General features: G+C 49.9%; 1 protein-coding gene across 1 annotated transcript in view; it reads left to right on the plus strand.

Annotated features, from left to right (window-relative positions):
- Positions 1 to 23,668, plus strand: part of LOC101040176 (polycystin-1-like protein 2) — a 106,014-nt gene that overhangs the window by 47,336 nt on the left and 35,010 nt on the right. The window contains exons 17-30 of the mRNA XM_003938081.4: positions 243 to 374; positions 3,162 to 3,344; positions 5,171 to 5,295; positions 6,385 to 6,511; positions 7,425 to 7,556; positions 10,395 to 10,617; positions 11,473 to 11,666; positions 14,093 to 14,323; positions 16,810 to 16,911; positions 17,009 to 17,187; positions 19,194 to 19,340; positions 20,910 to 21,109; positions 22,457 to 22,674; positions 23,278 to 23,494. Of these exons, the coding sequence (XP_003938130.2) occupies positions 243 to 374; positions 3,162 to 3,344; positions 5,171 to 5,295; positions 6,385 to 6,511; positions 7,425 to 7,556; positions 10,395 to 10,617; positions 11,473 to 11,666; positions 14,093 to 14,323; positions 16,810 to 16,911; positions 17,009 to 17,187; positions 19,194 to 19,340; positions 20,910 to 21,109; positions 22,457 to 22,674; positions 23,278 to 23,494 (2,410 nt within the window). The remainder of the gene's footprint in view (positions 1 to 242; positions 375 to 3,161; positions 3,345 to 5,170; positions 5,296 to 6,384; positions 6,512 to 7,424; positions 7,557 to 10,394; positions 10,618 to 11,472; positions 11,667 to 14,092; positions 14,324 to 16,809; positions 16,912 to 17,008; positions 17,188 to 19,193; positions 19,341 to 20,909; positions 21,110 to 22,456; positions 22,675 to 23,277; positions 23,495 to 23,668) is intronic.

Consider the following 23,668-nt stretch of genomic DNA (forward strand, 5'->3'; position numbering starts at 1 on the left):
GGGAGGCTGAAGCCTGAAAATCGCTTGAACCCAGGAGGCAGAGGTTGCAGTGAGCTGAGATTGCGCCACTGCACCCCAACCTGGGTGACGGAGTGAGAATCCATCTCAGAAAGAAAAAGAAAAAAGGAAAAGAACCCCTCAGTGAGCCTATTCACTCCTGACCCTGCACCTGCATCTTCCCAACACTACTTTTTGAAGCCATGAAATTACATTTCTTCTCCTGCCTTCTCCCCCCTCCCAAGGTCAGAGAGCATGTGCTGGGGTCACTGTCTGTGGTCACTGCCAGGCTGGAAGACTTGCAGAGGGTGCGGGAGCTGGCCGAGGTGCTGAGAGAGGTGACCCACCGGAGTGAGGAACTCACACCCTCGTCCCAGGTGAGTAGCTCCCATCCACTGAGGCTGCCATGGGATACACTCTTCTATGGCAGGTGGGTGACAACCCAGATCAGCATAGGTTGAAGGGGTCCCTTGGTCACAGGGCTCCCGTGGGGCTGCCAAGACCCCTGCCATCTTCTTTCTAGGGATACTGCATGGGTGATTCATGGGAAGGTGCCCCTCCTGCAGCCTCTGTACCTCACACTGGGTGAGAGGGCCTGTTTGCCCAGACTCTCGCTCACCCATCTGCTGGTGAGCAACTTGATGGAGTAACTGAATCTCATTAATATTTGGGTGGCCAAGTATGTATCCAGACACTGCTACTGACTGCCCATGCTCCCAACTTCCGTGAATGCCAACCTGACATCTGGCTGCCAGCTCCTGCCCTTCTTATCCTTCTGGGGGGGTCTTCTCCAACCCCCAGAGCCTACTCTACCTGCCCCTTTTGCTGGGAATTCATGCAGTGAGTTCAGTGACTAATGTGGCTGGTGTATAAATACCCCAGCTCCCTCACCCCTCTTGATGGATAATCTCAAGCAGGATTGAATCCAAGGTAATCGGCTTGATCACTCTCCTATACTGGCTTCCACCCTTCCCTATCACACCCCCCACTCCCCACAAATGTTTCTTAAGATCATCTCCAAATAGATGACTTGCTCTCAAATCCTTGCTCCACAGTCTGCTTCTTGGAGAATTCAAATTAAAACACCATGTTCCCAGGGTTCTGACAGCCAAGGGTTAAAAAAGAAACCATAAGCCAGGCAAGGTGGCTGATGCCTATAATCCCAGCACTTTGGGAGGCAGAGGCAGGAGGACCACTTGAGGCCAGGAGTTTGAGACCAGCCTGGGCAACACAGTGAGACCTCATCCCTTCAAAAACAAAACAAAGGTGGGGTACAGTGGCTCACACCTGTAATCCCAGCACTTTGCGAGAGTGAGGCAGGGGGGATTGTCTGAGGTAAGGAGTTTGAGACCAGCCTGGCCAACATGGTGAACCCCCATCTCTACTAAAAATGCAAAGATTAGTCGGGTGTGGTGGCGTCTACCTGTAGTCTCAGCTACTCGGGAGGCTGTGGTGGAGGTTGTAGCAAGCTGAGATCATGCCACTGCACTCCACCATGGGTGATGGAGCAAGACTCCATCTCAAGAACAAACAAACAAAAACAGCAAAGCAAAACTGGTTGGACATCATGGTGCATACCTGTAATCCTAGCTACTTGGGAGGCTGAGGTGGGAGGATCACTTGAGCCCAGGAGGTCAAAGCTGCAGTGAACTGTCGTTGTGCTAATGCACTCCAGCATGGGCGACAGAGCAAGAGCCTATGAAAAAATAACAATAAAAAGAAGCCCTAAAAACAGGAAAAGGGGGCCAGCACAGTGGCTCATGCCTGAAATCCCAGCACTTTGGGAGCCTGAAGCAGTAGGATAGCTTGATCCCTAGGGTTCAAGTCCAGTCTGTGCAACACAGAGAAAACAAAACAAAACAAAACAAAAAAACACAACCACACACACACACACACACACACACACACACACACAAACAAATAAAACAAGCCTAATATAGTGGCTCATACCTGGAGTCACAGCTACTTAGGAGGCTGAGGCATAATGATCACTTGGGCCCAGGAGTTCGAGGTTACAGCGAGCCATGCTTGCACTATTGCACTCTAGCCTGGGCAACAGAGCAAGACTGTCTCAAAAACAAACAGACAAAGAAAAAAAAAAAAAAACAAAAACAGAAGAGGAGAGAACAGTCCTGGCTTCGCCCCACCCACTCTGGTAGGAGGTTGTGCTCCTAAAATCTTCCAGCCTGAAGCCAGCAAGGCTAGTCTTTATTCTGGGGCTCGTTATTGATGTAACACTTCCCATTTACACACCCATTTGCTAATCCATCTATTTATATGCAGATACAGTGTATATACGTGAACCTGTACACATCCTCCCCTCTATCCTTCTATGCATTCATGCACGCATTAATTTCATCATCCACTTAACAAATGCTTCCTGAATGTCAAGTATGTGCCAGGTAGTGTGCAATTCATTGAGAATTCAGCAGCAAATTATATAGACATGGCATCTGCCATTATGACCCTTTCAGAGTACTGAGACAGTCAGACATTAGACAAATAATTTCACAAATACATACAAAACTACCAAATTTGAACACGTACTATGTCCATCCAGCCACCCACCCACCCACACAAGCATCCACCTATTCATTCATCTATCATCCACCCATCTATCATCCATCATTCATCCGTCCTCCATCCACTTGTCTTCTACCCATTCATCCATTCACCTATCATCCATCCATCTACCCACTTACCCATCCCTCATTCTCCATCCACCCACCCACCATTCATCCACCCACCCACCCATCCATCCATCCATCATCCACTCATCCTCCATCCATCCATTCATTCTCCACTCGTTTTTCCACCCATCCACCTATCACCCATACATCCATTTATCCAACCACCTATCCATCCATCCATCCATATCCTCGTTATTGAATGTTCCTGAAGACCTACGTGCTGGGCACTGTGCAGGGCACTCTGGGAAGCAATCAGAGGCAGACTAGAGTACTCTCCTGAAGGATCTCGGAGGACTGTAAGGTGGGAGGACCTGGTCTCAAGTCAGAGATACAGGGAGCTTGCGTGCCAGGTCTGGCCCAGCTCTTTCCTGGCTTGTTCCCCTCTCCTTGCCTCCCTTGTCCTTTGAATGACACAAGGAGTGGTCTAGCTTAAGCAGGGGCTCACACTGCTTTTTCTTATTTCGGTGAACCCAGTGGGAGGCCAGCTGGGCTCTGCAGTGTGCCAGTGAGGCCCTGTTGACAGCAAGTGCCAAGGCCCACCCTGAGGACCACAGGCGCCAGGCAGCCACCAGGGACCTGTTTCATGCTGTGGGCAGTGTACTGGAAGCTTCCCTGACCAACAGACCAGAAGAGCCTGCGGAGGCCAGCGGCAGCCAGGTGGGTGTCCAGGCCAGATGCAGACCTCACACACACTGAGTGCCCAGCTCACGCCAGCTTTTCTAGGTGGAGCTTTTCCCCTGATCTTGCAGATGAAGAAACTGAGGCACAAGGCTAAGGTGTTGCCCTGGGAGCTAGAAGAAAATTTCCATAGAAAAGGGCTTCCGGGAGGCAGTGTGGTGTGGTGGGCAGACCACAGGCTCTGGAAGGAGGCAGCTGAGTTTGAATTCTGCCTCTGCCGCTTAGGAGGCTTGTGACGGGCAAGTTACAGAGTTTCCCGAAACCTCATTTCCTGATGGGTAAATCAAGGCACTCTGCCTCATCCCATGTAAGCCACCAACTGGAGAGATCATATGGACCCCACAGCAGGTCTGGGTAAACTTGGGGCTCATTTTACCCAGAACACAGAAGAGATGCAGCTGCCCAGAGTAAAAACAGGTGTAGCACTGTCTCACGTGGCCCCAGCATCCTGGTAGGGACATGACCTCTTGGAGTTGTGCCTCTGTGGTTGTGCCAATGCACTCCAGCATGGGTGACAGAGCAAGAGCCTGTGAAAAAATAACAATAAAAAGAAGCCCTAAAAACAGGAAAAGGGGGCCAGCACGGTGGCTCATGCCTGAAATCCCAGCACTTTGGGAGCCTGAAGCAGTAGGATAGCTTGATCCCTAGAGTTCAAGTCCTAGGTCTAGATGATGGCATCATGACAGAGCCACAAAACCCATTTCTTCCTGTTGCACAGTTCTTTATCACATGGGGCCATCACTTCTATTCAGGAAGAAATGAAAGACACGCAACACACAAAGATGCTTGCATGCACACACACACATGCTCAGACACACTCCAACACTTATACCCGTACACCCAATCTCTACAAACACACTCACACACAAAAACACATGGTCATGCTCACACATACTGAGAGACCCTCATACTCTCACACGGCCTCAGGCACACACGTTTGCACACAGATGCACATTTACACATCCACATCTTCACACAGGGCCATGCACTCATACGTATTCATGCACATACTCACAGACTCTCATATATGGTTGCACACTCCATAATCATGCAACCACCTGTGCACACTCACACTTAAACACTTGTATGCACACACACTCAGGACCACACTCAAATTCACTCATACATACACACTCTCAAACACTGACATTCACATGCAGTGACATCACCCTCACACATGCGTGTTCATGTGCGCATGCACACACACACACACACAGATCTATGCCCCAATCAGAATTCTGTGCAAACACCCAGCCCTTCCTGGGTCCCCGCACCAGCTGTGGCATAAGGATGCATCTCATGGGGGTTGGGATGGGTGGGGAGCAGAGTCAAAGCCCAGGTGACCTGGTGAAATGGCCTCGCTCTTGGCTGTCCATTTCCCCTGGAACAAGCGGTAGACTCCTCACGGATTTCAGGAGCTCAGAGAACCACATTCCCTGACGGTTCAGCACACAGGCTCTGGAGCCACATGCCTTGCCTTGAGTCCTGGCTCTTCCCCTCATCAGCCTGTGACCTCCCACAGTCTCCTACCCTCTCTCTGCCTCCACTGCCATCTGTCCAATGGGGCCAGTAAAGCACCTGTCACACCAAGTTACCGTGACGATGGAATGGGCTCGCAGACGCCAGTCTGGAAGCTGTATGAGTGCTGCCCTTAGGGCCACCTCCGAGGCAGTCTTTCTCTCTCCTCTGTCCTCTCCTGAACCTGCTGAAAGTCCCACACTGGCCTGGTGACAGTGACCAAAGGTGGTGTATGGCGGCAGGTCCAGAGCAACGTTCTCCTAACATTCTCCTGCCTCCTTTTCTAGACTGCCACAGTGCGGCGGCTGCTTGGTGTCGTGGAGCATGTGCAGACCTCCCTCCTGCTGGGAAAACTGCCGGGGGACCTTCCAGCCGTGCTGGCCACCCGCTCCATCTCCGTGTACACAAATAGGTACAAACTAGCTGCACCATCAGTCCACCAGAAAGCTCATGCCCTAACCTGGCTCATTTCACACCTGCACTCCAAGACCTTGTGCTGGGCAGAGCTCAGGAGACCAGCCTTGGGGATGGAGAAGTGATGGGATCTAGAGCTGGGAAGGGCTTTCCACCGAGAGAAGGTCCCCCTGCTACCATGTTGAGTGTTTGCACAGCACAGGAAGGGAGGCATGGAGTGCCAAGCCCAGTGTTGGAGCCACCCAAGGGAGTCCCGAGACACGTCACATGGCAGCCATGCAGGCAAGGGAGCTGAATGAATAGGACCAGGATGCTGTCAACCATGCCCTACATGTTTCTGGCCAGCCACTGCTCCTTGGGCTTGCAGGGACTCAAGATCCACTAACCTTGGGAGCACGCATGCGTGTACACACACACACACACACACACACACACACAGAGGGCTCATCTCCCAGTGGGCACTGACCCCATACCTGGGATGCTCCACACCTTCCATTCGTCCACCTGACAAGCAGGACCTGGATAGTGCTGCTGGCAACACCGGGACCCCTGCCCCAGGCCTCAGTTTCTCCTGCCAGGGTTGCTCTCTTAGATCCCAGAGGCAGTTTCCCAAAGCAGTATCCCGATTAGAGGAATGATCTGAAATGGGGTCCCCAACACCATCAGATGGGACAAAGTCAAAGACCCAAAAAGATGGGGCTGGGTCAATGGCATCAAAGGTCAAGGCAGGAAGGGGCGATCACCCTGGAGAAAAGCACGCATCCCAGCTCATTTATTCATTCCATGAAAATATTTATGGACCACCTGTTATATGCCAGGCACTGTTGTAGACATTGGGGGTTCAGCGGTAAACAGGGCTGGTAACGCCTGACCCTCACAGAGCCTCCAGTCTAGCTGCCTCCTGTGCTGCTTCTGCTGAAACAAACATACTGAACCACTTACAGGGATCAAAACACACCCTCCCCCGCTGCCCACTCTGATGGACAAGCTGGGCTCCCAGTAGTGCAGGAGCCTCCCAAAGTCATCTTCCTCAAACACTGACTTTCTCCTCCCTCCCCTGGCACCTCTGCTCTCACCTTGTGGCCAGAATACAACCCTGCAGTTGGCAAGGCTTCTCCCTGCACACCGCTGCCACAGACTCTGCAGCCTTCACTCTTCCTGCTGCCTCCCTGCTCGGCTCTCTGGAGGACGGCCAGGAACCTGTGGACATAAAGGTAACAATAGCGGTAGTGTCCTTGGGGACAGCCTTTACCATCTGCAGAGCACTTTCACATGCATTTGCTGATGTGTGTTTAGTATGATAATGCCCACTATACAGGTGAGGTTCAGACACTTTCCCAAAGCCACAAGTAAAGTGGCTCTGCTGGGCTTCAGACCCGGACCTCGGGGCTCCCAGATATTCACCCTCTTTCCACTGTGTTGCAGAATTTCTCCAACAGCCTTGATTCAGGAAGTCATTTGAAATAAAGCTCTTCCAGCTTAGTGTCCTAACTCGGAAACAGCCAGCCCGGGCTCTTTTCCATTCCCAAATTAAAGCACATCGACTGTGTCCTCCCTGAGTCCTAATGAAATCAGACTAGCATCTTTCTTTTAAAGACTTACTGGCTTTTGGGGAAGAAAGACGTGGATGGGGAGTCCAAAACAGGCAGATTACCTGAGGGCAGGAGTTCGAGACCAGCCTGACCAACATGGTGAAACCCCCGTTTCTACCAAAAAACACAAAATTAGCTGGGCGTGGTGGTGTACACCTGTAATCCCAGCTATTTGGGAGACTGGGGCAGGAGAATCACTTGAACCCAGAAAGTGGAGGTTGTAGTGAGCCAAGATGGTGCCATTACATTCCAGCCTGGGTGACACAGCAAAACTCCATAAAAAAGACTTGGATGGTTTTACATTCCAGTCACTGCTCAGCCAAAGCAAGTCTGATTTGGGTGCTCTAGAGCCAGCTCTCTGCGGCCACAGCCCTGAGGCTGGGAACATGCCAGGGGAACCAGCAGCAGCGGAAGGCAGGCCCCACCAGCCCCCGCCCCATGGGCAAGGGCTACTGCTTCTTGGGTCTTAGGACCTTGTCCTTCGTCCTCCAGCCCCTCAGGGGACTTGCCCAACACTTCTTGCTCTTTGTTTCAGATGATGAGTTTCCCAAAGAGCCCCTTCCCAGCCCAAAGCCACTTTGATCTCAGCGGGACTGTTGGTGGCCTCCGTGTGACCAGCCCTAGTGGACAGCTCATACCTGTGAAGAATCTGTCAGAGAACATCGAGGTAGAAGTTTGGGGTGTTGTCAAAAGCCAGGTGGGGCCAGGTGTGGTGGCTCAGGTCTGCAATCCCAGCACTTTGGGAGATTGAGGTGGGCGGATCACTTGAGGTCAGCAGTTTGAGACCAGCCTGGCCAACATGGTGAAACCCTATCTCTACTAAAAATACAAAAATTAGCCAGGCATGGTGGCTCAGGCCTGTAATCCCACCTACTTGCAAGGCCGAGGCAGGAGAATCGCTTGAACTGGGAGGCAGAGATTGCAGTGAGCTAAGATTGTACCACTGCACTCCAGCCTGGGCGACAGAGAGAGACAAAAAAAAAAAAAAAAAAAAAAAGTCAGGTGGCATTTCTATCTTTCTTTTTTTTTTTTAACCACTATACTAAAGAGGATTTTTTTTTTTTTTTTTTTGAGACAGGGTCTCACTCTGTCGCCCAGGCCAGAGTACAGTGATATGATCTTGGCTCACTGCAACCTCTGCCTCCAGGGCTCAGGTGATCCTCATACCTCAACCTTGTGAGTAGCTGCGACAATAAGAAGCTCAAGCCACCATACCCAGCTATTATTTTTTTTAAGTTTTGGTACCAACAAGGTCTCACTATATAGAGCTGGTCTCAAACTCTTGGGCTCAAGTGTTTCTCCCACCTCAGCCTCCCAAAGTGCTGGGATTACAGGTGTGAGTCACCGTGCCTGGGCTCTGCCTTTTTTCAACTTGGTTGAAATGGAAGGTTGGCCAATTGTTTTTTTAAAAAATGGTTAAAGAAGAGAATCATTCAAAATGATCCTTACCCACTAGGCCTGGTAGTTCATACCTGTAATCCCGGCACTTTGAGAGGTCATAGTGGGAGGATCACTAGAGTCCAGGAGTTTAAGACCAGCCTGGACAACAATGTGAGACCACATCTGTACAAAAAATACAAAAATTAGTGAGGCGTGGTGCCATGCACCTGTGGTCCTAGGTACTCAGGAGGCTGAGGCAGAAGGATCGCTTAAGCCCAGGAGGTCAAGGCTGCAGGGAGCCAAGATTCATTTAAAAAATAACAACAAAAGGTCCTTACCCTAATCATTGTACTGTACTTAAAATATAAATGCAAGTTCATTCAGCAATCCTTAGATATAAAACCAGAGTTTTCCTGTTTATATAAATCTGTTGTTTGGAATTGTAGTCGTCTTCATTACATAAACCATTCCCATTACATAACCTCTAAGATGTCCAGTTAGGCCAGGGTCGAGGGCTAACACCTGCAGTCCCAGCACCTTGAGAAGCCTAGGCGGGTGAATATCCTGAGATCGGGAGTTTGAGACCAGCCTGGCCAATAGTAAAACATTTTGCAGAGCACTTTCGCATGCATTTCCTCATTTGTGTTTAGTAAAACTTTGTCTCTATTAAAAATAAAAAAATTAGCTAGGCATGGTGGCATGCACCTATAGTCCCAGCTACTCAGGAGGCTGAGGCAGGAGAATCGCTTGAACCCAGGAGGCACAGGTTGCAGTGAGCCGAGATTGTGCCACTGCACTCCAGCCTGGGCAATAAAGCCAGACTCCATCTCAAAATAAGTAAATAAATAAGAAAATAAAATGTCCACTTAGATTTTCTTTAAACAAAAACAAACACATCGTGGTGCAATATAAGTTCAGTTTTTCACATTTTTAATGATTGTATTCTAGTCTTCTATGATTTTCTGATGCCTAATTCAATAGCAATTTTTAGTGATGTCTATATTCTCATCCCTGGAGCCTGTGATTATATCACCTTAAATGCAAAAGGGAGGTCAGGTGTGGTAGCTCACACTTGTAATCCCAGCCCTTTGGGAGGCTAAAGTGTGAGGATCACTTGAGCCCAGGAGTTCAAGGATATGGTGGGCTGTGGTCATCACCACTGCACTCCAGCCTGGGCAGCAGAGCCAGGCCCTGTCTAAAAACAAAGACAAAACAAAACTACTAAAGGGATTCTGCAGATGTGCTTTAGTTAAGCATCCTGAGACGGGGAGATTATCCTGGATTATCTGGCGGGCTCAGTGCCATCCTAAGGTGTGTCATCACAAGTGTCATCACCTCCCTTTATCCCTCCTTATAAAATGGAGGCAGAAAGGGAGGTGACTCTAGAAGACAAAAGGTGACTCGATGACAGAAGCTAGAGGCTGGAGTGATGTGAGGAAGGGGCCATCAGCCAAGGAATGCAGGTGGCCACCAGAAGCCAAAAAAGCCAGGGAAGCAGATCCTCCCCCAGACCTGGGAAACAGATTCTGCACTTCCAGCCTTTAGAACTATAAGGTAAAAGGCTGGGAGTGGTGGTTCACATCTGTAATCCTAGCACTTCGGGAGGCTGAGGTGGGCGGTCAGGAGTTCAAGATTAGCCTGGCCAATATGGTGACACCCCATCTCTACTAGATATACAAAACAGCCAGGCATGGTGGTGCACATCTGTAGTGCCAGCTACTTGGGAGGCTGAGGGAGAAAAATTGCTTGAATCCAGGAGAGAGAGGTTGCATTGAGCAGAGATCATGCTACCGCACTCCAGCCTGGGTGAGAGACTCCGTCTTTCCGTCTATCCAGTGCTCTCGTTCTTACACTCGCGCGCTCTCTCTCTCTCTCTCTCTCTCTCACACACACACACACACACACACACACACACAGAGAACTATAATATAACAGCTATGTACTGTCTTAAGCTTTCCACAGTGGTCATTGTAGAAGCCACAGGAAACTATTACACAGAGCTAAGCCCAGTGTGGATTGCAGTTCCCAGGTGCTCAGGCCACCCAGCTCTGCCCAGTAGCCCTGATGCCCACGGGCTGACATTTCCTTCCTGGCACACCTTCAACAGGATCGTTTCTGATCACAGATCCTGCTGCCCCGTCATCCACAAGGACACAGTAAGCCGACGGTGTTGAACCTGACCAGTCCTGAAGCATTGTGGGTGAACGTGACTTCAGGGGAGGCGGCCTTGGGCATCCAGCTGCACTGGAGACCGGACATCACACTCACGCTCAGCCTGGGCTATGGCTACCACCCCAACGAGAGCAGCTACGATGTCCAAACTCACCTCGTACCAACAGGGGCTCCAGGTAGGCCTGTGGCCATTTCTGAGCCACTGCCTGGTGTGTGATCAGCTTCACCTGAGAAGCCAAAGGAAGAAGCCGTAGGAAGAAAAGCAAAGAAAAAAACCACCCCACACATTCAGTGACTTATTTTTGTTGGTGTTATTCGTTGCCAACATTAGGTGAACACTTACTATATGCCCTGTATGAGCTTACAAGCTCTGTAGGACTGGCCTTATTGCAATCCTCAAGACAACCCTGGGCAGGGCTAACTACTGAAATCTCCGCTTTCAGCCAGGTGTGGTGGCTCATGCCTGTAATCCTAGAACTTTGGGTGGCCAAGCCAGATGGATCACTTCGGGTCAGGAGTCCAATACTAGCCTGGCCAACATGGCAAAACCCTGTGTCTACTAAAAATACAAAAAATTAGCCAAGCGTGGTGGTGCACACTTGCAATCTCAGGTACTCTGGAAGCTGAGGCACAAGAATAGCTTGAATCTGGCAGACAGAGGTTGCAGTGAGCTGAGACTGCGCCACTGAACTCCAGTCTAGATGACCAAGTGAGATGCCGTCTTAAAAAAAAAAAGTCTACATTTCAGATAAGAACAAAAAGGTTAAGGAAAAGGAACTGGTCTGAGATTACACAGCCAGTAAGGAGCAGAATTGTGTTTAAGTCTTTGTCTTTCTGACTCGGCTGTGCCTGCTGACTGGGGAGTGCCCCTTCTATGTTCCTGGTCTCAGGAGGAGGGAGTGCTCCTAGGATGTCGGGGGGAATCCAGAAGGGTCTGCTTCCCTGCCATGTGGCCTCAGTCACCCTCTCCCATGATCTTAACGCCCATTTGAGGGAGGCTTCAGGCTGACCTGGACCCCTCTTTCCTACAGATGAGCTGCCCACGTGGATCCTGAACCCACAGGACCTGCATTTCGGAGAAGGGGTCTACTATTTGACTGTGTTCCCAGAGTCTGACCAGGAGGCAGCCCCCAGCAGGAACCTCACCGTTGGCATCACCACCTTCCTGTCTCACTGTGTGTTCTGGGATGAGGTCCAGAAGATTTGGGACAACTCAGGGTGCCACGTAAGGAGAGAGAAGTGAAGGAGATGAGGCGCGTTGGTGGAACGTACCCAGCTCACGTAGGGTCCCATTTTGGTGCCTCTGCCACAGCATCTTGCATCCCTCCATGGGGTCTTTGCTGTTTCTGGTGCCTGGAATGAATACCTGCCTCCTTGTTACTCCAGTCTAAGCATTGCTTCCTCAAGAAAGCTGTTCTTAACTCCCTACGTCAGAAACCCTATTATAAACTACTGAGATGAGCTCAGCCGCAGAGACCCCCACCCAGGCAGCTCTGAATGCATTGAGAAGCAGACACCCAGATAGAACAGCAAAGTGGGAATATTCGGGGTGGTGGTGGGGCAACAGCTTTTCAAGCTGAGAGCCTCAGGAGCTGACAGCATTCTGAGCTGGGGGCCTCAAGCAGACACTGACCCATGTAGTTATTCTCTGAACAGGTGATTCTTATTAACAAGCAGGTGTTCCGTGTTTTCTCATAGCACCAAGATAAACTAGATAGGCAGCTGGTGCGTGCTTACCACTGATCACAGACACACTGAAAAGTATTCTCCACGAGGGAGCCCCGGGGGCAGAGTCACTTATCCCATTCTTAAACAATTGTTTTAACTTGTGTATAGTATGCATATACTCTTTTGCTACTTTAGAATGCCCCAAGTAGTTTTACACTTGTGGCAGTTGGGGGCAGGGGGCAGCTCGGTTTTCCTTGCCGCTGTTCTTAGCAAACTATATATTTTATTATACACTCAGCATTTCTCAGCAGTAAACCCCAGAGCACACACGTGCATAGCATCCAACCCCAGTGCTCCTCTTCCATAGCACTAAGCAGGGAGGTCGTTTCACCTCTACCCATGAGATCATTTAAATGACATCTATCTCCCTCCCTGCAGTGGGAGCCCCAGTGAGACAGGAACAATGTGCTTTGTTCACCACTGAGAACAAATGGTCATTGACCCCTGCTGGACAAATGACTCAGGAATCCCTGCTGCCTCTGGGTTGTGAAGAAAGGCCAGGGTGTTATTTCCGAGGGAATGAACTCAGAACTTAGCCCTTAGCTGGGCGCGGTGGCTCAAGCCTGTAATCTCAGCACTTTGGGAGGCTGAGGCGGGTGGATCACGAGGTCAAGAGATCGAGACCATCCTGGTCAACATGGTGAAACCCTGTCTCTACTCAAAATACAAAAAATTAGCTGGGCATGGTGGCACGTGCCTGTAGTCCCAGCTGCTCAGGAAGCTGAGGCAGGAGAATTGCCTGAACCCAGGAGGCGGAGGTTGCGGTGAGCCGAGATCGCGCCATTGCACTCCAGCCTGGGTAACAAGAGCAAAACTCCGTCTCAAAAAAAAAAAAAAAAAAAAAAAAAAAAAAAAAAAAAAAGAACTTAGCCCTTAGTTCTGTGCCAGCTGAAGGGCTCCAGGCTTTGCTCACATCAGCTCATCAAATCTGCACAATCTTCTCCAAGATTACTGTGACTCCCATTTTACAGGGGACAAAACAAAGGCTCAGGAAACTCAGCTGACTTGCCCCAAATCTTACATCTAAGGCCAGGCACAGTGGCTCATGCCTGTAATCCCAGCACTTTGGGAGGCCAAGGTGGTTGGATCACTTGAGGTCAGGAGTTCAAGACCAACCTAACCAACATGGTGAAAACCCATCTCTACTACAAATACCAAAATTAACTGGGTGTGGTGGTGCAAGCCTGCAATGCTGGCTTCTTGGGAAGCTGAGGCCCATGAGAATTGCTTGAACCCAGGAGGTGGAGGTTGCAGTGAGTTGAGATTGTGTCACTGCACTCCAGCCTGGGTGACAGAGCGAGATCCTGTCTCATAAAACAAAACAAAACAAAACAAAAAAGGCAAAGCATCCTGGCACTATATATACAGTTGTCTTCTGAGAATGATGGATACAAAGATGTTTGTTATGAATACTCTTGCTGGGCATGGTAGCTCACGCCTGTAATCCTAGCACTTTGGGAGGCCAAGGCAGGTGGATTGCCTGAGCTCAGGAGTTCAAGACCAGCCTGGGCAACATAGTGAAACCCCGTCTCTTCCAAAATACAAAAAATTAGCTGGATGTGGTGGTGTGTGCCTGTAGTTCCAGCTACTCAGGAGGCTGAGGCAGGAGAATTGCTTGAACCCTGGAGGTGAAAGTTATAATGAGCCAGGATCGCACCACTGCAATCCAGCCTAGGCAACAGAGCAAGACTCTGTCTCAAAATAATAATAATAATAAAATAAATACTATTCCCTGCATATGTTAATTAAATAAAAAAGTTCAAAGGGAGCTTCCGAAGCCGGTCTCCCAGCGGTCTTCCCAGCCCCACACCCCAGTATAGTGTACACCCTTCAAAGAAAACACTGTTCCTCTCCCATGGGCTCACGCGACCCAGGGTTGAACTTCCAAAGCATTTCCACTGACGGCCCCTCTGTGGGTTGCAGGTGGGGCCTCGGACCAGCCCTTACCAGACACACTGCCTCTGCAACCACCTCACCTTCTTCGGAAGCACATTCCTCGTGATGCCCAATGCCATCGACATCCACCAGACTGCTGAGCTCTTTGCCACCTTCGAGGACAACCCTGTGATTGTGACCACCGTGGGCTGCCTGTGCGTGGTCTACGTGCTGGTGGTAATCTGGGCAAGGAGGAAGGATGCTCAGGATCAGGCCAAGGTGAGGCTGAGAACCACTGCGCTCTGTACACCATCCTGGGGAAAACTCCATTGTTTTCAAATGATATTAGGCTTCATGGGAAGAGAGTATTTGTCTGCTTAAAATTTTTTCCAGCCGGGTGCGGTGGTTCACGCTTGTAATCCTAGTACTTTGGGAGACCAAGGAAGGCAGATCACCTGAGGTCAGGAGTTTGAGACCAGCTTGGCCAACATTATGAAACCCCATCACTACTAAAAATACAAAAATTAGTTGGGCATGATGGCAGCACCTGTAATCCCAGCTGCTCAGGATGCTGAGGCTGGAGAATCGCTTGAACCCAAGAGGCGAAGGTTGCAGTGAGCCGAGATTGTGTCACTGCACTCCAGCCTGGGTGACAGAATGTCTCAAAAAAAAAAAAAAATTCCAGTATATGCAGTATGCCTGACACATAGTAGACCTTCAGTCAATATTCACAGCTATCTGAAGAAGAGGTAATGAATGAATGCAAGGTTGCGTTATCACAGAGCTCTGAAACTCTCTCCATTCCTACTCCTCCCTCCGAAGCAACATCACTCAGGATTTCATCTGGAATAAATTTAGTAAGATAATCATTTCAGCATTGATACTGCTGTCTTTGATTCACCCAAAGGATTAAGCAGTAATACTTGAAATGCCTCTGCTGTAGGTTGGTTCCTGGGAAGCAGACTCTGAGGCCAAGTTGAGCATGCAGGGTGTGCAGGGAGTTTACCAAGGGAGCCTGGGACCTGCACCTGGGAAGGGAGGGAAGGGGGCAGCATGGGCAGAGAGAGAAGCTGAGCTGTGATACAACACAGTGACAGCCCTGCCCGGCCCCTGGGGAGCTCCAGAGGTGTCCTGGGTCAGGTTGAGATGCCCAGGTCTTCACCAGTTGGTCATTGGATGCTGGCTGCCCCAAGGAGGCACAAACTCAACCTCAACAGAGTTGGCTGTTGCACTTCTGACCCCAGCAACTGAGGCAAGGAGCCGCCAGTGGGAGGGAGATGTGGGCAGCGCATCTTGCAGTCGATGTAGCCTCTGGCCAACTCTGGCTAATGTCTTTTTATTTTCTTTTTGCCAAACTGTCTTTAAAATCATTTCTTTTTTAATTCTTATGGGTACCTAGTAGGTATATATATATATGTGTGTGTGTGTGTATGAGTATATGGATATATTGATATAGGCATGCAGTATGTAATAATCACATCATGGTAAATGGGGTAACCATCTCAAGCATTTATCCTTTGTGTTACAAACAATCCAAATATACTATTTTAGTTATTTTTAAATGTACAATTATTATTGACTGTAGTTACCCTGTTGTGCTTCAACTACTACATCTTATACTTTTTTTTGGGGGGGGGGCGGGAGGGAGTCTTGCTGTGTCTTTCAGGCTGGAATACAGTGATATCATCTCAGCTCACTGCAACCTCCGCCTCCTGGGTTCAAGCAATTCTCCTGCTTCAGCCTCTTGAGTAGCTGGGATTACAGGTGCCAGCCACCACACCCAGCTAATTCTTGTGTTTTTAGTAGAGACAAGTTTTCACCATGTTGGTCAGGCTGGTCTCTAACTCCTAACCTCAAGTGATCCACCCACCTTGGCCTCCCAAAGGGCTGGGATTACAGCCGTGAGCCACCGCGCCTGGCCTACATCTTATTCATTCTTTCTAATTTTTGTACCCATTAACCATCTTGTCTTCCGCGCCCCCCCATTTCAGCCCCACTACCCTTCCCAGCCTCTGGTGACCATCATTCTACTCTCGATCTTCATGAGTTCATTTGTTGCTAAGTGAATCTTAACGTTTCATTTCTTTTGAATTCCTTCAGAAACACCACCTTGTTACCAAAGTTATGAGAAATTATATATGTACAGAGTTTGTATCATTCACCTGGTCAAATACTCAATGTTCTCAGCTTATCAAGTTCATTTCCAATTTAACTACCTGGGGGTCATATCTCATAAAGAATGTACTTTAGGGCCAGGCATAGTGACTCATGCCTGTAATCCCAGCACTTTGGAAGACCAAAGTGGGCGGATCACTTGAGGTTGGGAGTTTGAGAACAGCCTGGCCAACATGGTGAAACCCTGTCTCTACTAAAAATACAAAAATTAGCCAGGCGTGGTGGGGCACCCCTGTAGTCCCAGCTACTCTGGAGGCTGAGGCAGGAGAATCACTTGAACCCAGGAGGCCGAGGTTGCAGTGAGCTGAGATCATGCCACTGCACTCCAGCCTGGGCAACAGAGTGAGACCCTGTCTCAAAATAAAACAAAACAAAACAATGTACTTTGTGCTTTTTTATTTCCCAGTGTTTTGCACTTGAAACCCTGCTCTTACAAAAAACAGTTCTCACCCAAAGGGATGAATCAATAGCATATGTCATTTTTGCTTTGCCCAATTTATGATTGTTGTGAATCGTCAGCTCCTTCTTGGCTGGTGGGTGGTGCAGGAACCCACTGAGCAAGGCCTTCCTAATGCCATCCTTCTCTCCAGGTGAAGGTCACAGTGCTGGAAGACAATGATCCCCTTGCCCAGTACCACTACTTGGTGACAGTCTACACGGGACACCGGCGAGGGGCAGCCACGTCCTCAAAGGTACCTGCCCGTGCAAGATGCACTGATTGATCAGTGTGTCCCACCCAGCCCTGCTGTGCCATTGTGGAGTTGACCACTCCTGGTCTCTGGATTTCAGGTGACTGTCACCCTGTATGGCCTGGATGGAGACAGTGAGCCCCACCACCTGTCTGATCCCGACACTCCGGTTTTCGAGCGAGGAGCAGTGGATGTCTTCCTCCTCTCTACCCTGTTCCCCTTGGGGGAACTGCAGAGCCTCCGGCTATGGCATGACAACTCAGGGGACCAGCCATCCTGGTGAGTTGGGGGCAGACAAACCATGAGAACCTACAAAGTGCCAGGCCCAGGTCTGGGCACTGTACATTTGCCTCCTTCCTGATCTTCACAAGCCTCTGCAAAGTACATAGAATGATCTCCGTTTCACAGATGAGGAAACCAAGGATCAGAGAGGTCCACTGGTTCATGGTCCACACAAACTGTATCAGTAGCTAGGAGAAGGGCTGGAAGCGGCAGCTCTCAGGCTCAGTGCTAGCCCCACCCTTGGCCCTTTCGCAGCATCAACCTGAGACTTGCCCAAAGTCATACAGCTGGCAAGTTAGGAGGAAGTTTCTCCCCATTCTGAGTGGTGTCCAGTCTGACCACCCATCAGTACCTGGCAGCTTTAGAAAAACATAACACTTACGCTGTTGCCTTGAATTCACCCATGGGATTAAGCATTAATATTTTGAGACGGAGTTTCGCTCTTGTTACCCAGGCTGGAGTGCAATGGCGTGATCTCGGCTCACTGCAACCTCCGCCTCCTGGGTTCAGGCAATTCTCCTGCCTCAGCCTCCTGAGTAGCTGGGATTACAGGCACGCACCACCATGCCCAGCTAATTTTTTGTATTTTTAGTAGAGACGAGGTTTCACCATGTTGATCAGGATGTTCTCGATCTCTTGACCTCGTGATCCACCTGCCTCGGCCTCCCAAAGTGCTGGGATTACAGGCTTGAGCCACCGCGCCCGGCCCAAGCATTAATATTTTAAGTGCATCTGCTGCAGGTTGCTCCCGGGAAGCAGGCTCTGAGGTGGAGTTGCCCATGGAGGGTATTTATTACGGGGCCCTGGGACCAGCACCTGGGAAGGGAGGGTAGGAGGCAGAGTGGCAGAAAAGTCGAGCTGTGATGCAGCCCAGCAACAGCGTGGCCCACCACTGGGGAGCTCTGGAGCTGTCCCAAGTTGGGTTGAGATACCCAGGTCTTGATCACTGTAGGCACTGCCTCACTGGATGTCAGCTGCCCCAGAAGAGCTTGTGACCTTGACAGAGGGGGCTTTTGCGTTGCTACACCACTGTCCTTCCTGAAATAAGAAAACGCATGTCAAGAGCATCTTAGCATAGACCTCACTACATAGTAAATGCTCAGTGAATAGTGCCTATTGCTATCATTACTGTTCATTTTTTCTTTTTGAGACAGAGTCTCACTGTGTCAACCAGGCTGGAGTGCAGTGGCACAATTTCAGCTCACTGCAGCCACTGCTTCCTGGGTTCAAGTGATTCTCCTGCCTCAGCCTCCTGAGTAGCTGGAATTACAGGCATGCACCACCATGTCCAGCTAATTTTTTTTTTTTTTTTTTTTTTTTTTTTTTAGTTTTAGTTTTACCATATTGGCCAGGCTGGTCTCAAACTCCTGACATCAAGTCATCTGCCCACCTTGGCCTCCCAAAGTGCTGAGATTACAGACGTGAACCACTAGGTCCGACCATCATTACTGTTCTTGTTGCCCAGCTATCAGCAGGGGAAACAGCTGCTGGGTCTGACATCCCAGGATAGGCAAGATAATTTCAATTCTTCCCCATACTTCAAAGACCTAAATCAGCTCAGATGATACCGACGAAGTCCTCAGCCCAAGAGAGACAGTGGTTCTTTGGTTAGGAACCCAAGAGAGGGCCTGTTCTGTGTGCTACAGCCTGCCCCTGCCTGAACACGCACACTGTGGACAGTCTGGCTGTGCTTGCTCAGGCCTGGGTACTGGCCCTGGGCTTGGTGCCATGTGTACCGGTTAATGGCCTCACAATGCACCGTTTTGCAGCATCTTTGTGAAAACATGGCAGCTTCCCAGAGCTGGCTTCCTACAGTAGCTGACCTCCCTGCGTGAAGTCAATTTCGATAGAGGCACCGAGAATAAAGAAAAATATGGTTTCTTTGTTTTTTGAGGAGCTCTTGTTCTTTGGGTTCGTGTTTGCAAAGGTGTCACCTTGGTGGTGTCCAAGGAAGTCTCCTCCCCGCCCCACCTTATCCTCAAAACCGTGGGTCCCTTCTCCAGGTATGTGAGCCGGGTGCTGGTCTATGACCTGGCGATGGACCGGAAGTGGTATTTCCTCTGCAACTCCTGGCTGTCCATCAATGTTGGAGATTGTGTCCTTGATAAGATATTTCCTGTGGCCACGGAGCAGGACAGAAAACAATTCAGGTACTATCATTTTTATTTATTTTTATTTTTAAGCTAAGGTCTTGTTCTGCAGTGGCACAATCACAGCTCTCTGCAACCTTGACCCCCCTGGGTCAAGCAATCCTCTCACCTCAGCCTCTCAAGCAGCTGGGACTACAGGCATGGACCACCATGCCTTGCTATTTTGTTATCTTTTGTTTTGTTTCAGTAGAAACAGGGCCTCACTATGTTGCCTAAGCTGGTCTCAACCTTCTGGGCTCAAGAGAGCCTCCCACCTCAGCTTCCTGAGTAGCCGGAACTCCAGACACATGCCACCATGCCCAACCGTGTTTGTAGAGATGGGGTTTCACCATATTGCCCAGGCTGGTCTCAAACTCCTGGGCTCAAGGGATCCTCCCACATCGGCCTCCCAAAGTTTTGGGGTTATAGGCATGAGCCGCTGTGCTTGACTCTACCTGGGTGGTTTTTTTTCTTTTCTGTTTGACAGACTCTCATCTGTCACCCAGGCTGCAGTACAGTGGCATAATATTGGCTCACTGCGACCTCCACATTCTGGATTCAAGTGACTCTCCTGCTTCAGCCACTTGAGTATCTGAGATTACAGGTGTGTGCCACCACACCTGGCAATTTTTTGTATTTTTATTAGAGACAGGGTTTCACCACATTGACCAAACTCCTGACCACAAGCAGCCCTCTCTCCTTGGCCTCCTAAAGTCCTGGGATTACAGGCATGAGCCACTGCGCTCTGCCATGCCTGGGATTTTTAACCACTGCACTCCAGTGATCTAATTGTAACAAAACTAACAGTATTTCAGTTATATTATTATATTATAATTCTACCAAAAATGACAATGCTGACACTGATTGAACATTGACCTACATGTCAGCTACTGCCCCGAATGCTTTACAGAATTTTCAGGTTTAATGCTTTCAACAAGCTGGTAAGGTAGGTTCTGTTATTATTACGTGCCCCAGTTTACAGACAAGTCATCTAAGGTACAAAGAACAAAGTAGCTTCCCCGAGGTCACTTAGCTGGGAAAGGGCCGTGTAGGATGCTAAGATTCTATTCTAGCCCTTTCCAGAGTCTCCATCATTAACTGTAAGTGATGCTGCTATGAAGCTGTGTTTCTTCTATTAAAAAAAAAAAAAAAAATGGCCGGCACGGTGACTCATGCCTGTAATCCCAGCACTTTGGGAGGCCAAGGCCGGCAGATCACTTGAGATCAGGAGTTTGAGACCAGCCTGACCAATATGGAGAAACCCTGTCTCTACTAAAAATATTAAAAGTTAGCCAGGTGTGGTGATGGGCACCTGTAATCCCAGCTCCCTGGGAGGCTGAGGCAGGAGAATCACTTGAACCTGGGAGGTGGAGGTTGCAGTGAGCCAAGATCGCGCCATTGCACTCCAACCTGGGTGACAGAGCAAGACACCATCTAAAAAAAAAAAAAAAAAAAGCGTTGTGTAAACAACCTTAGTAACAAATCTCTGTCTCTCTTACTCCTCCTCATGCCCAGAATGATCCACACAGACCAGTTTCCCCTACTCCTGTCTTCCTAAATTCCTGTCCCTCTCTCCCTGCCTGCTTGCAGCCACCTGTTTTTCATGAAGACGTCTGCAGGCTTCCAGGACGGACACATCTGGTATTCCATCTTCAGCCGCTGTGCTCGGAGCAGCTTCACCCGTGTCCAGAGGGTGTCCTGCTGCTTCTCCCTGCTACTGTGCACCATGCTGACCAGCATCATGTTCTGGGGGGTCCCCAAGGACCCAGCTGAGCAAAAGATGGACTTGGGTAATTCCCAGTGTCATGGAGGTCAGGGCTAGTGGCTGGTGGACCTGAGCCTTCACTGTTCCAGCAATGCCACTGCGATTCCAGAATCCCCAAGACCACCCTCTCCCAGTTCATTGACCCACTAGCAGAACTCAGAGAACCCATTGTACTTATTGTTATGATTTACTGCAGTAAAAGGATACATTTGGGTGCAGTGGCTCACACCTGTAATCCCAGCACTCTGGGAGGCCAAGGCAGGTGGATCACCTGAGGTCAGGAGTTCGAGACCATCCTGGCCAACATGGTAAAACCCCGTCTCTACCAAAAAAATTAAAAAAAAGTGGAGTTGTGGATGGTGCTGGCTTCTCCTGAAGCCATGATGTGTGGCAGTTCACATGGCATATTGCCAAATGGGGCACCCACTCCAGCCTTGTGATTCAGATTTTTTTTTTTGACAGAGTTTTGCTCTTGTCACCCAAGCTGGGGTGCAGTGGCACAATCTCAGCTCACTGCAACCTCTGCCTCCTGGGTTCAAGCTATTCTCCTGCCTCAGCCTCCTGAGTAGTTGGGATTACAGGCACCTGCCACCATGTCAGGCTAATTTTTATACTTTTAGTAGAGACGAGGTTTCACCATATTGGCCAGGCTGATCTCGAACTCCTGATCTCAGGTGATGTACCCACCTCGGCCTCCCAAAGTTCTTGGATTACAAGCATGCCCGGCTGCTATTCAGAATTTTTACTAGGGCTCCGACAGATAGGCATGGCTGACACCCTCATAGCTGGCCTTCGCCTCCAACCCCTCTAGAGGTCAAGCTGACCCCATATGGTCTAGGCCTCTACCATAAATCTCCTTATTAGCACAGACCATCTGGTGTGACCCAAGACCCCAGGTAAACAAAGACTTTTTTTTTTTTAAGACAGTCTTGCTCTGTCACCAGGCACTAGGCTGGAGTGCATTGGCACAATCTAGGCTCACTGCAACCTCTGCCTCCCAGGTTCAAGCAATTCTCCTGCCTCAGCCTCCCGAGCAGCTGGGACCACAGGCATGCACCACCACACCCAGCTGATTTTTTAATTTTTTTGGTAGAGACCGGGTTTTACCATGTTGGCCAGGATGGTCTCGATCTCTTGACCTCGTGATCCACCCACCTTGGCCTCCCAAAGTGCTGGGATTACAGGCGTGAGCCACTGCGCCTGGCCAACAAAGACATTCTTAGCAGGCAGGACCTTCCAAGGTCTGAACAATGACCTCCCAGGCATTGGGCAGGGTTAACCCTTCACTGCGCAGCCACCTTCCACAAGGGACAGAGGGGACTGGGCTCTGGGCGGTAGCCTCTCCTTTGACCCCTTCCTTCCCTTTCCCCAGGTAAGATTGAATTCACTTGGCAGGAGGTGATGATTGGCCTGGAGAGCTCTATCCTCATGTTCCCCATCAACCTCCTGATCGTTCAGATCTTTCAGAACACCCGTCCCCGGGTCACTAAGGAGCACAGCACTGAGAAACGGGACCGGGGGTCCCCCAACCTGACTCCTTCATCACAGCCTATGGAGGAAGGCCTTTTGACACCTGAGGCAGTGACCAAGGCAGGTTCTCAGCCTCAGCTTGCCAGCATGGGGGGTGCTCTAGCCTCAGCGGATGTGGGAGTGAGGTCCGGGGCTTGAGACTCAGCAGTCCTGTGTTGCCTGGCAGCATGAGTTGCCAGAATTCATCGACTGAACACACACACATGCATGTATACACACATCCACACACAAACACCACAAACACACAGGTGCACATATGCATACATGCACACACAAACGCAGAGACACAGACACATACATACACATGTGCACACATGCATACACACACATGCTTTTTGAGTACCTACTGTGTGCAAAGTATTCTGCCTTCATTGTAGCCTCCCAGGCTGGAAGCCCATGGAAGAGACACCCTGTTCTGCATTCATGCATTCAGTAAGCTTTCGGTGAGCACCTACTGTGTGCCACACTTTTAGGAGTACAGCCTGGAATCAGTTCAAAGCCTAGAAGAGGGATTTAGGAACCGAAAAATGGAAGCTCAGAGAGGCCAATATCGTATCTCAGTGAACAGAGCAGGGGTCCCTACACAGTTGCCGCAGCCAGGGCGTGTGCTTCTAACCCCTGTGCTGCCCCTCACCTGTGGCTCATGGCCCCTTTCCCCACCAGGATATGTCCAGGATTGTCAGCTCCCTCTTCAAGGCCCTCAAGGTACCATCTGCTGCCTCAGGCTGGGACTCAGTGAACTCGAGGGACATCAACAGTCTCCTGGCCTTGGTGGAAGATATCATTTGTCCACAGAACACATCAGGGCAGGTGTTCTGGGAGGAAGCCCAAAAGAGAGAGGACCTCGTAACACTCACTTTGGGGTCATCACAAATGAAAGGTAAGCCCTGGACATGTCTGTGCCAAGAGAAGCTGCATTCTGGAGCCGGGTGGAGACACAGCAAAGGGCTATGTCAGCATCGCTAGGGGACCAGGAAGTCGTCCCCGGGTCTCCCTTGCCAGCCTCTGCTTCAACTATTGGCTGTCTCCTCCCTCTGTATACCGCAGACACCTC

Source organism: Saimiri boliviensis, chromosome 1, assembly GCF_048565385.1.
Source record: "Saimiri boliviensis isolate mSaiBol1 chromosome 1, mSaiBol1.pri, whole genome shotgun sequence".
Taxonomy (NCBI): domain Eukaryota; kingdom Metazoa; phylum Chordata; class Mammalia; order Primates; family Cebidae; genus Saimiri; species Saimiri boliviensis.